This window comes from Mytilus trossulus, unplaced genomic scaffold (genome assembly GCF_036588685.1).
Source record: "Mytilus trossulus isolate FHL-02 unplaced genomic scaffold, PNRI_Mtr1.1.1.hap1 h1tg000373l__unscaffolded, whole genome shotgun sequence".
Classification (NCBI taxonomy): domain Eukaryota; kingdom Metazoa; phylum Mollusca; class Bivalvia; order Mytilida; family Mytilidae; genus Mytilus; species Mytilus trossulus.
The window spans coordinates 3851016-3864327 of NW_026963340.1; the positions used below are offsets into that span (position 1 = coordinate 3851016).

General features: G+C 32.1%; 1 protein-coding gene across 1 annotated transcript; it reads right to left on the bottom strand.

The window, feature by feature from the left end:
• Positions 1 to 3981: 3981 nt before the first annotated feature.
• Positions 3982 to 12844, bottom strand: LOC134702032 (uncharacterized). Its single transcript, XM_063563139.1, has 3 exons — positions 12740 to 12844; positions 6524 to 6581; positions 3982 to 4475 (listed from the first exon to the last, which is right to left on the bottom strand). Exons 2-3 carry the CDS (start codon positions 6579 to 6581, stop codon positions 3982 to 3984), a joined length of 552 nt encoding a protein of 183 aa, XP_063419209.1. The 5' UTR covers positions 12740 to 12844.
• Positions 12845 to 13312: the final 468 nt, after the last annotated feature.

Consider the following 13312-nt stretch of genomic DNA (forward strand, 5'->3'; position numbering starts at 1 on the left):
CTGACTATGCCGTATGGGCTTTGCTCATTATTGAAGGCCGTACGGTGACCTATAGTTGTTAATGTTTGTGTCATTTTGGTCATTTGTGGATAGTTGTCTCGTTGCCAATCATACCACATCTTCTTTTTTATATTGATTGTATGCATTTGCATTATGATTGCTAGTGATCGCAAATTTGTCTATTGGTTTTTGAATTGCTCGTAAATTTGCTATGTTTATTGCTAGTAAATTTGCTATGTTGATTGCTGGTAAATTAGTAGAGTGTTTAAGTTTATTAAGAAAATATTTAAAAGGACTGTTATAACCAATTGGTTAACGAGAGACCGTCTACATATTTCATATCCAAACTTTCTTATTCACAAACCATATAATAATATGGATGTTTGTCTGGTATTCGTAGCACAGAATCCAACGTTTTTGAAGGTGTAATCATAGAAAGTAAATGTTTGGTTTGACTATTTTTTAAATGTTCACATTCGTTCAATAGTCCCACGTGTAACGAGTCATTCTTGAACGTTCAAACCTAAGTCATTCTACGTGTGTTTATGATTTATAAAAAAAATTCTATAAAAAAAAAATTCCGAAGTCAGGGAATAACTGACATCGTCATAGTCAATAAAAATATGAAAAGACAGAAAAAATTTAAACAAAATCAAAACACGGAACAAATGAACTGATGGTTTTGCATCAAATCCGCGGATATACTCATGTGAATAACAGTTCTTGACCTATAGAAAGCATTTAATTGAAATGCAACAAAACAATAGGTATATATCCACTAATTAAGTCCCCGTCGAAAAGAACATTCATGAAAATAGTACATATTATAAACAAATAGTTCCTACGAATAGCTGTATTTATGTCAAAATAGAAATATATGGCTAGTTTTATTATCAAATGAAATCTTGGGGACTTGGGATCACTGTAGAACCCTTGTTGAAAGTTTTTTTTTGTATAATAAATTAAAAAGTATTTGCAATTTTGTAAGGAGGGCTCTTTTTGCCTGTTTTTCAGATCAAAATCTTTTTTTGTACTATCAATCTATCGGGAACCAGTACGCTGTAATATAGTATTAAAAGTATGGTAATTTTTTCAGCACAATTTAGGATAAGGTACAGCGTTGACATGCAATTACTGCAACTCTATTAAGCCATTAATGCTTGAAATTGCAGAATTTAATATAGAAATAGTGGTTTTATACCAATACGATGGTGTTCTTACAAACCGTAAGCGAACATGGTGACTCGAAATTTACGATAAGTATATCATACAATATTTGGACTTCTGCGATAAGAATGCGCAAACTTTCTATGCAAACTTTGAATACGTCAGTTTTCAGATAAGGTTGTTGGCCTCACAGAACGGTTCTTACATCATCATGAAAGAAATTCTGTGGTTATTATGGTTATGACTGTTGACTTTTGTGCATTTTACAAAAGGTATATATAATGTTATATATCAATTATACTAGAACTATGACACAATCAAATGGTTAATTATTAGGGGTTACAAATAAAGTTATCCCTTGATTACTTACCAGTAATTGATGTACACGTCTGTTTAATTGCACGGGGTATGAATACATGTCCATGTCCTGTGCGAATAGGGATGTTAAATAACAATTGATTAACTAAAATATGCTTAAAAGCCACACTATCGTTAATAGAACATTTTCCCTAGAATAAAATCTATGTTCTTCTAAAGAGATCATTTTGACCTTGCTTTCCAAATTATTGTTGTAAAAAATGTAACTACCGAGCGGATTAGTAGACAAGGCTGCAAATTAACAAAGAGTTCTAAATAAATAATTTATTATGCAGGAATATTAATTTCAATTCTTCAAAGTCAATATATAATTCACACAATTTAAACCAAGTCAAAGAACCTGCATAATGTCAGTGTTAAGACAAAAATAATAATAGCAATAAATATACGTTTCAATAATAAAATGAACAATTCCAAACTGAGGCCAGGGTTGGGCTAAAATTGCTTCACGGCAAAAACGTCATCGTCAAATACAATGTGTAACGGAATTCACCGTCTCTTTACACAATTAATATCTGAAGATGTGTAAATAAATGCTAAAATAACTTAACTTTACTTCTTATATAAATTCACAATGCCAAAAGTGAAATAAATAGGTTAGGAGAACGAAAAGCATCCGATCTCTGGGACAGTTAAGGGCATACGATACAGTTTGGATCCTGTATTTACAAGTTCATGAAAATTTGCTTATAGGCTATTTTTTACCTGATTAAATCAAATATGTAATAAAAAATATACCTTCATGTGCTACTTTTTGAGTAAAATGAGGTCGAAATTTTTTATATTTGCTCAAAATTCAGATTTGTGGCTGTAATTTCTTTTTCGAAAGAAAGACATAACTTTTTTGTTATAAAAGATAAACACAAATTGTTTTTTGTTAAATAATCGGTAATTTCTGTATTTTATAAATATCCTAAAAATATATGCATTTTTTTATTCAGAAATAACTCATATTTATCAAATGTTCATGAATTGAGGAAAAAACGTAATTTTTTACTGCATGTTTATCTTAATTAAAAAAAATCCTCTATTTACAGTTTTATAAAATTTGGGTCACATAATCTCCCTGCAAAATGAAACAAAATGCCGTTTTGAAAAATAGGGGTCCATGAACTCGTTTTCAAATTAAATCAGTTTGAATGATAAAAATCAGTCGAAAATGCATCTTTTCCCGATCGCTCACAGTTTGACGTCGCGAAAATAACAAATTACGTTAGCAACGTCATTACCTTCCCTGTAACTGTATCGTATGCCCTTAAATTTCAACTTACCAAGTTGTTTATGTTCGCAACCAAGATGTCATTATCACGGACTATTTCCCGTAATTACTTACATTTCGCAGATCTCGTATACGCGATCATTACACTGACAAATATGCATGACCATTAATTAGATACAATAAATAGTTTTATTCCATAATAACAATATTTCAATAAGCACACCCGGAATTAAATCCCGTATTTCAGAAATAACTTCTTTGTTGTGAAAAGAACGACAACTCCTGCACTAAACATGGAACTACGGTTTGGCGGAAAATGTGTCAACACAGTAAATTCTACCGAAAACGTTGATTAATAAATTAAACAAGACTAAAATGTGCTTAACCTACCGAATTTGACTATTTATTTGGTGTGTACTAACATGATTTACTGAAAGGTCCTACATGCGGAGCAGAATCTGCTAACACATCTTGGGCATCTGAGATCACCCCCATTTTGTGGTTGGGTTAATGTTGCTTAGTCTTAAGTTTTCGAGGTTGTGTATTATGTATTATGTACTATTGTGTTACTGTTTGTCTTCTTCTTTTTTAACCAGGCGTTATCCTTTTATCATTGATCTATGTGTTTGAATTTCCCTTAGGTATCTTTGGGCCCTTTCTTATTAATTCCGATTTCTCTATAACGACATAATAGGTATATGTTAGCGGAAAGTTTGTGACCTCGAAAAACTGGTTTCAGTTTACAAAATGTCGTGCCTGTACCAAGTCAGTCTATCCGGCTCATGTGATATTTATTTTTAAATACCCTTTTAGAAATGGAACATCTTTTTAAAAATATATGAAGAGCACTGTGGTATGATTGCTCATGAGACAGCTATCCACTAGAATCCAAATGACATGAAAACGGCATGACAAGGAGTGAAATACTTCAAACGAGATAGCGGCAAGAATAACAACAAAAAGATAAACGAAAAAAAAATATGATATACAGCAACAAACGACGAAGGATTTGACTTAGACACACACTCAAAGAACATGCCAGGCTGAAACTTATGCGTAAACGCTATACCATCCCCGTTACGTAGGAAAGTGATGAAACAGAACAATATGAAAACTACGAAAAATAATTGAAAATCCAGGAGAAAAACAAAACATCTAACATAAATTCAAAATAGTATCATAAATGACATCATTTTAATAAATAAATAGGTTTTTTTTCAAATCCTATAATTTGCTAATTTATAATAGTTAAGGACTACAATGCTAAAAGATGTAACATGTATGAGGAAAAATGATGAAAGTTTGTTTGTGGCATTATTATATGGGGTTGTTGTCACGTTCTTGGTTGAACTGGAAACAAGCTTCGTTGTTAAAGAGGTATGGTTTGTCACATCAGGTTCCGTTGCCAATGTTGTTGTGGCATTAAGTTCTGATGTTGGCAAAATATTTGTGCTATCAGTTGAGGTTAAATTTGCAGCTGTCTCATTAGATACTGAGCTATTTGTGTAAATAGTCGTAAATGCTGTCGACGCTGAATTCGACGTATTAATTGCCGTTGTTGCCGATATTGTAGTCTCCCCTTCATTTTTTATTATCGTCGGTGCTGTATTGTCATAAGCATTATTCATAGATGTAGGCGGTTCAATAGTGGTAAGTTGTTCTGATGCTAATGCAGGTGAGGTTTGATTATCAGTTGAATTTGCAGATGTTTCTGCAAATGTTAATTTAAATAACTTAATTAAAACAACTTTAATGCAATAAATAATTGAATAAATAGGATTATACTTTGTGCTCAATTGAGAACTTAGTCTAGTATGTATCAAATGTAGACTATGAAAACAATAATTGTAAGTTAATCAATATCATTTTAAAATTTTCAATAATGACATGAACGATACCAATATCATTGCATCAGATGCGCATTTCGACAAAATAAACAGTCTCATCAGTGAAGTTTCACTTTTTGTAAAGTGTGCTGAACCAGTTGAATACATCAGTTTCATTAATGTAATATTTTTTTCTGTCTATGAAGAAATAATTTAAAAAAATATTGCACACTGAATTACCTGCGTGATGTTATTTGATCTGATTTCGAATAGACAGAAAAAAATATTACAGCCATTTCTTGTCAATAAATTCTTAATTCTATTTTAAGCCAGAGTCAATAATGAAACAAACGTTGATGATGTCACGGTCAAAATTATAAGGAAAATATTGTTAGCCAATCAGAAAACGTGTTAAATCCAAAATTTAATTATCTAAGTGTAAACTAAACTATCCAAATGTTTTAATTAAATCTGATTCATATCAAAACGATAAACCTAGAAAAAGGAAAGAAAAGAAAACAAATGGACAATTGATAAAAATCAGATAGTACCTTGAATAAAAATTAATCTGACGACGAATAAATTATAAAAATAAACAACAATGAAAAACTTAGATTTACCAATTCGAGTCTAACCACAACCAGGAGGCAATACAGCTACTCAAAAAGAGTAAACAGTCTTTATCACCATGTGACATCCGTCTTTCTGCTCATGCACGTACCAATCCGTTGATAAGTCACATTTATAATTTGCTCATTGTTGAAAGCCGTACGTTGACCTATACTTGTTAATTTCTGTGTCATTTTGGTCTCTTGTGCAGATTTGTCGCATTGACAATCATAAAACATTTTTGTTTATATATTTAAACAGTGATTTGCTTCTGTATCCAATTTCAGGTCACATCAACGTTTCGACTTTAATTTTTCGCAATATTGTTTTGAACTTAAAAACGAATTTAACTGATATGGCCGTTTTAATATTAGAACAGAATGAATTGGGCAAGTCATCGTTGTAAATATCGGTTGAAAAAAGTTTCAATCACACTTAAACCAATAGGGGGACATGCTTAATATATGTTTTAATTATGTTATAACTATTTTCTCATCAAATACCACATGTTATCGAACCATTGCATATATTAGAATTTTCAAAACAGATATTGTAACAAAAATGCAGTTGAAGCATTTAAGACAATATTTGTAATTCATTGTTTAATTTTAATACATCATAAATTACCCGTTTGCAATACATAAACGGAAACAACATTGAACTTTATCTCTTTATCCTTGGTTTCTAAAAAATGCGGTATTGTTATATATAAAGACACCGATACATTTGGAGAGTTTGTCATTTGTATTTGGCTGTTGACGCGGAAAGCATCGATTATTTATTTACAATTTAATTTAAAATACCTTTAAAAAGTATTTACAGCTGAAAAATAAGTTGATAAACCACTAGGATTCATTTGAAAGATTGGGGTTTGAAGCAAGTGGTTTAGAAGTCTGTACAATTTTAACGAGTTGTTCTGAAACTGTAATATCCCACTGGAATGGTCGCAATGCATCGAACAGATAGCTTGTACTAGTATGGTGACGTCGGTGTTGCAGAGGCTAGCTGTCTCAGAAATTGGTGTCTCGGAGACAATGTGTCACCGGAACTGGATGCTTAGAAAACGAGGTGTCTGATGAACTAGATATCTAAAAAATTTATGGTTTTGAAGCTTGTTTTCTCTTTTAGTTTTTTGAAATGTTATAATTGTTTAGCCAATAAAATTGGGACCTCGGAGTCGGTTATGGAATAATCGATAAATTGAAGTTGTAGGTTTTAGACTTCTTTTTGATATAGGTGATCGCCGATAACGGATACGAACATATAGTTCATAAGCCAAACGCGTTATAATATAATATTCATTACTCAAAAACTTTGAACTTACCAATAAACTGAACTGTGCAAAGAAAACACATACAAACAGGAATCATGATTGTTTTCATCTGAAATTTAAAAATAACATATCCTGCCTATTAATAATTCGATACAATTAATCTATGAATGTTTCATTGAATCGGTGAAAAATTTGAAAAACCTGTAACGTCAGAAATATGTAATTGCTAAAAGAGGGACGAAAGATACCAAAGGGACAGTCAAATCATCTATCCAACTACTGGCGAATAGTTATTTTAATCATACATCAATTATATGACTATTTACTAGTTTACTTACAACCACTGGGTCGATGCCACTGCTGGTGGAGTTTTTATTCCTCCGATGGTATCACCAGCCCAGTCGTCTTTAAACTTTTGACGTACATGTACTAAGGATTTTCTTCCTCATGAAAAGATAAGCTAAGCTGTATTTGGCAAAACATTTAAGAATTTTTGGTCCAGATTGCTCTTCAACTTCGTACTTTATTTGTTTTTTTTAACATTTTGATTCGAGCGTCACTGATGAGTCGTTTGTAGACGAAACGTTAAAAATTTCTTTTCTGGTATCCATGGAATCTATGATTAGTTAATTGACCTCAGTCAGTCATTATGCATAATTTGAAATTGTTCTCTGTTAATTTAACTCTTTCGACTTCTTATGTAGTTGAAAATTATTTACTTACAACTTGTTGGTAGCAGTTGATCAAAGTTTTAAATAGCTGAGGGAGTATTGTTTCCCAATTTATTTATTCAAATACGTGCAGTAAATATACAATATATGTATGTTGTCGGAAAAATGTAAAATTTAATTGGATTAGCTTTAGAAACGGGACAAAAAGCGAATCTGTCCAGTTTTGGAGCGAGTATATTGACGGAAAATATAAAAAAAATATTTGTATGAGATTCAGAAACGGACGAAAAGCGAGGCTCTCCCGAGCTTTTCTCCTGTTTCGTAGCGAGTACAAATTCATTTTCCGACAGTATTCATATGTTGTTTTTATTCTGAAATTACTATTAACACTTGTAACTGTAGTTAACAATATAAGAAATGCCGCACAGTATAGATAGCTCTTAAAAGCGATTATTTTTTTTCTTTAAGGTCTTTTCTTTTGTAAGACTTATGTTTCTTGTAACTAGTACATTTATATATCTTAGAGCCTTTGTACAAATTTTCGAGAGTTTAAAAAGCAACATTAACATTTCATTATCACATTTCGCCAAAGATAAAACTACATAGGGGAAATTGTATGCCTAAATAATGAGTGTCGATACTTGGGGGGGGGGGGGGTGGGGGGGGGGAGGATATTCGCCCAAACATAATCAATTGTCCCCAAATGGAATACACAATTAGTCTTGTTTTATGTATAACATTACTTGAGAGTTGATGTATAAATTGAAAAGTTTTGTCGATAACGAACATCACCAAGATATGTAGTTTGGTAAGCTTTACAACAACTTCTAGTTTAATATATAACCAAGATGAGCGGTGTTACAGTACAAGTTCTTTACCAGAAAAATACAAGAAAATGATCTTATGTATTACCTTGCAAATAACAGTGATTCGTCAGACTTATTTTTTGCTATAAAATTGTTACACACCTAACAATTGCCAACTTAAAGTCTGATTATATCATCAAGTCTGAAGCATCTGACTTTATCCATAACAATGGTAACTTGTATCACTACATATAGTGACTTTTGTAAAATATTTTATTCTAATCAAAACACTTTAGCTTGACATTTAACCCCGTGTTGGTGACGATAGTCAAGGTGTGTAAACTACAGATAGAATTCACCAGATGTGCAAGACATAATTCAGAACTACAATAGACCCAAATAAAACCTACTATCATCAGATCATTAGTTATGTTAATATGTAATGACAAAGAAGACAGATTATTTACTGATGGTAATTAAAACAATCTGTTGGGTATGGGGACTTGTCTTTTAATGACTGCTTTTGACATATTCTTAACTTCTGATTTTTGTGTCCGTTTTTGTGTTGTTGTTTGGTTGCTGTGGCATTGACTAATACCGTTAACTTTCTTGCTAGCATAGTATGCATACATGTATGTAGGTCGCGATTTCCTTGCAGTGTGTAAAACAATATACCATAACTTCACAATAACATCTTCCTGACTAGGGACAGGCACATAAACAATGTGGCGGTATCAAATATTCTGAAGGAAGGTATCAACCCTTTCTCTCAGCTTGAACAGTGGCGTACCGATATACCATCAGAATAAACTATTCAAAAAAGTTGAACAATTTTCATATTCCTGACTTGGTACAATCATTTTCTTAGGTAGAAAATGGTGGGTTAACCTTTACTTTAAAGCTAGATGAACCCCTAACTTGTATGCCAGTCGCATCCAATTCCATTATATTGGCAACGATGTGTGATAAAACAAACAGATATAATAGGTAAAAATGTTAAAAAAAAAAAGGTGCAGCAGTCATCATTATGTTATCATCTTAATCACTTTAACGTCATACAATTGTGTAACAAAGGAGCACGAAATGACATATAGATCAAACATATTATAAACAATTAAAAACAAGATTATAAAAATTTAACATATTATAATAACAAAGAGCCACGTCATGAGTATCAAAAAGACATCAGAAGGCATATAGGCTGAACACCGGTGATTTGAAAGCTGAGATATTTTTACTATAGTCTCCACGGTTCCACACTTGATAGATGCAGATGTCCGTTGTAACAGTTGTGTCCTGATACGTATTTTTCTGAAGAAACAGTTTACTTTGACCTTTTAATATATACTGACTTCTTTAAGTCTATATATCGACTCTTTTTATGTGTGTAATTATTCATTGTGTATTTGTTATACTTAGTTTAAGTATAACGCGCGAAATGTAACATTTGATCACGTGCTCTTGTTTATAAATAACTTCTGTATTACGTCAAACGTAAAATAATAGATTTTCCTGCTTCAAGTATGCAGACTATTTAAATGCAGTACACCAAGTAGATTTGTTGCACCGAGTACGCTGAGTATTTGAATGCCGTACACCAAGAAGAATACTGATCCTCTGGCACCTAGCAATTGTTTTATTAAATTTGGTGCAAGTAATGCACTTTGCCGTATTGTTTTTTAAATAATTAACGTATTTTGTTTAATAAACCCCTAAATTTGATGTATCTTTTTAATAGAAATAATACAATTTATGAACTTCACTTATGATTTTTTTATAACTTCCCTCACCAGAGGCCCACAAAAGTAACTAGATGTACGGGTGAATATCCTGACAAGAAAACCCCGGAACGTTACAATATGTTCCTTATTTCGTAACAACAATCCCGTTCATTTTTTACGAATATGACCTAAAGAACAAGACTATTTACCGACTATTTAATAACATGCATAACATTGCGGGTGCCACATGTAGAGCAGAAGGAGCTGCTTACTCTTCCGGAGCACATGAGATCAACCCCAGTTTTTGATGGGGTTCGTGTTGTTTTTTTTACCCTTATTTGTGAATTTTTTACTTATTGTGTCTGTTTGTTTTGTTCACACATCGTTGTCAATATAATGGAATGTGATGCGGCTGTCATAAAAGTGATAGGTTAAGCTAGCCTTAAAACCAGATTTAAATCCACCATTTTCTCCTTAAGAAAATGCATGTACCAAGTCAAGACTATGGCACTTGTTATCCATTCGTTTGATGTCATGAGCTTTTGATTATGACCTGCGATTAGAGACATCCGTTTTGAATTTACCTCGGAGTTCAGTATTTTTGTGATATTGTTAAAAAATTCAAGTATTGATGATAGAAAGATAGGCAAAATAACAAATTTATAAACCAACTTTGATCTGAATTGGTAATTTTTATCTAAACCGATGTTACAAGGTTGGTCAATAAACTATCAAGTTAATTTTAATCTATCACCTCATTTTTAAACTTATCCTCTGCGATATTCAGACAATTCGCTACCTGACAATTTAGATTAGGGTACTTGCAGAGAGAAAATATTATCTTTATGAAAGATACCAGAAGACTATGCAGGTCATGGTTGTTTTAAAGGTACATGTACTGAAAATTTAAACAAGTAAGTGTTTGAGACTGCTGTTCATACTGTCTCTCTTATCTGTAATATAAACACTTTATATATGAATTAGAATAATCTGATAAAATATTGTCGATAAAGTGTATCATATAATGCTCAAAACTGTATGTGAAAAAGGGGTACGTATGAGAAGTGTTCAGCCTACGCTTTTCACAGAGAAAATTAGTGACCTAAGATGAGCCTAAGAACAAATGTTAGATGTAAAATGAGACAACAACCCGACCAAATAAAAAAACAACAGCAGAAGGTCACCAACAGGTCTTCAATGTAGCGAGAAATTCTCGCACCCGGAGGCGTCCTTCAGCTGGCCCCTAAACAAATATATACTACACTGAGCCAAAAAAGTTTAGCAACACTTCTTTTTTATAATTTTTTTGTTGTTGTTTTTGGAAAAAAATATTTAAACATCATTGATATTATCCTTAGTTTTACCTGTAATTTAAATCAGTCGTACTTTTTTCCTGCTGATTTATTTCGCGCCATTTCCGCTTTGCACGTGTAAATGATGTTTTACCTTCTGTACCTGCACTTTTAAAACGATATTAAAAATTTCTTTTTCACTAAAGTTCAGAAACACACCATTGGTAAGAAAAACACACACACCTTTGAAAAATTGCATGGAGCGTTAACCAGGCCACCCCGAAAATGACAGTCAGAAAGGTCTTAAATTGGTTGATGCCGGAATGAGGGTTGCTGACATCATGGCTCGATTTAATGTGCAAAAGGTAACAGTTTAGAGACTAACGAACAGATATCGACACATTACAACTGCACAGGATAGGTCAATATATCGTAGACTAAAAAAAACTATCGTCAAGGGATGAGCGATTCCTTCGCTTGAAATCAACACGTGACAAGTTTTTCCGGCTGAAAAAGTAGTGCATTGACTAAGCATTTTGCTAAGGGAAGCTGCTGATGTGCCTGCCAATCATTCAATGGGGCTTTTAGGGCATGGCTGAGAAATTGATTTTGAGGAACACTATACTCATTTACGCATTTTGACCCTCCCGCGCTCCATACAAAGAAAATCCTAATGAATGTGAGTTATTAACATTCCTGTTGCTTCTGACATATCATAATTCTATTTTTTTATTATTAAAATTATATGTTGTTATGATTTTGTAATAAAATAAAATTTCACATTTTTGTTGCTAAACTTTTTTGGCTCAGTATAGTTCAATGATAATGAACGCCATACTAATTTCCAAATTGTACACAAGAAACTAAAATTAAAATAATAAAAGACTGACAAATGCCAGAGGCTCCTGACTTGGGACAGGCGCAAAAATGCTTGATGTTTGACAAAAAAAAAAGTAACAACAGAAAGTTGCACGAATTAAATACTTTATTTGTACTGCTAGACAAAAATGAATTATCAATTGATGCTGCTGAACATAGATTTATTTAAAGCGGTTATTTATACAAGCAAGGCAATGGTGATAATGTAGTATATGGATTACAATAGAAAGGGGTGATAGCTTTTCGATTTACATCAAACCTTTTAAAAAAAGAAATATTTTTCATAAACTTATGTCAAATTTTCCACTTGAACCACTAGGTATAAAATAAAAGGTTGAAATATCATGAATATACGCATTTAAAAAAAAATACCACAAAACGATGTTCTCAATCGTATTATTAATTTGACTGTAAGTTAAAATGTACTCAGAGCTATATTTGTATAATGTGTGAGGTAGATGATTAATTGCTTCTTATTTACCGATATAGATAAAATCAGCAGCAGTATACCGCTGTTCGAAAGTCAGAAATCGGTTGAGAGAAACAAATCAAGGTTACAAACTAAAACCGAGGGAAACACATCAAATATAAGAGGAAAACAACTAAACAACAGAAACACTAAATAGAAACAAAAAAAGAACAAAAAAACCCAACAGAAACCATCTTTATAATAAAACTTTCATTTTCCTGACTTGGTACAGGATATTCTATCTATAATATAATACATTCAAAAGAACATCGCAGGAATAATTAGTACAAGTATCAAATTTAAACAAAGATTGTATCAAATGTCATAGATTTACACAGATCTGCAGTCACTCAGTATGTTTTAGAGTTTTGAAATATTTTCTCATTGTTTCATGTATATCTGTATATCTAGAAAATTCTCATTACTGACCTTGCTTATACCGACAAAAACTCTATAATAGTTTTGCTTAAAATTGGTGATACATCCAACAGCTAGCAAATTCAAGTCACCTAATAATTTTATCGCACCCAATGCATCGTAAGTTATAATTATGATGATAGCCCTACCACTTGTCACCGTGATTTTGGTAACAAATTTGTATTTTATCAAGCCACTATTATTTGACATTGAACCCTTTGCTGATTAGAGTGTTGGTTTGTACCGTCTATTTAATTTACCGGATGTTTCACGTAGAAGTCAGAGCACTACAGTTTCAAATATTTTGTATAGCTTTTTATCGTTAATGAAGTAACCAATGTCACGGTTCTTATTATACATTTCCATTTCATTCACAACCTTTAAAAAAAGACGTTGGGTTACGATTTAACATTTTGTATAAACATGGTTTTATTGTTGAAGGTTGGTTTTGTATTTGCAAAACCTTTCACAATTTTTAGGATTGCTAACGCTCAGGATAATAATTCGAATATCACGGCCGAGGCCATGAGTAAATTTTCAACAAATCTATGGATTCCATTAATTATAATTTAATTATATGAGGTA

Coding starts and splice junctions, on each gene's coding strand:
- LOC134702032 (XM_063563139.1), bottom strand. CDS start 6,581: ATGAAAACAATCATGATTCCTGTTTGTATGTGTTTTCTTTGCACAGTT. Junction 4,476..6,523: donor TTGCACAGTTCAGTTTATTG/GTAAGTTCAAAG, acceptor TAACATTTGCAG/AAACATCTGCAAATTCAACT.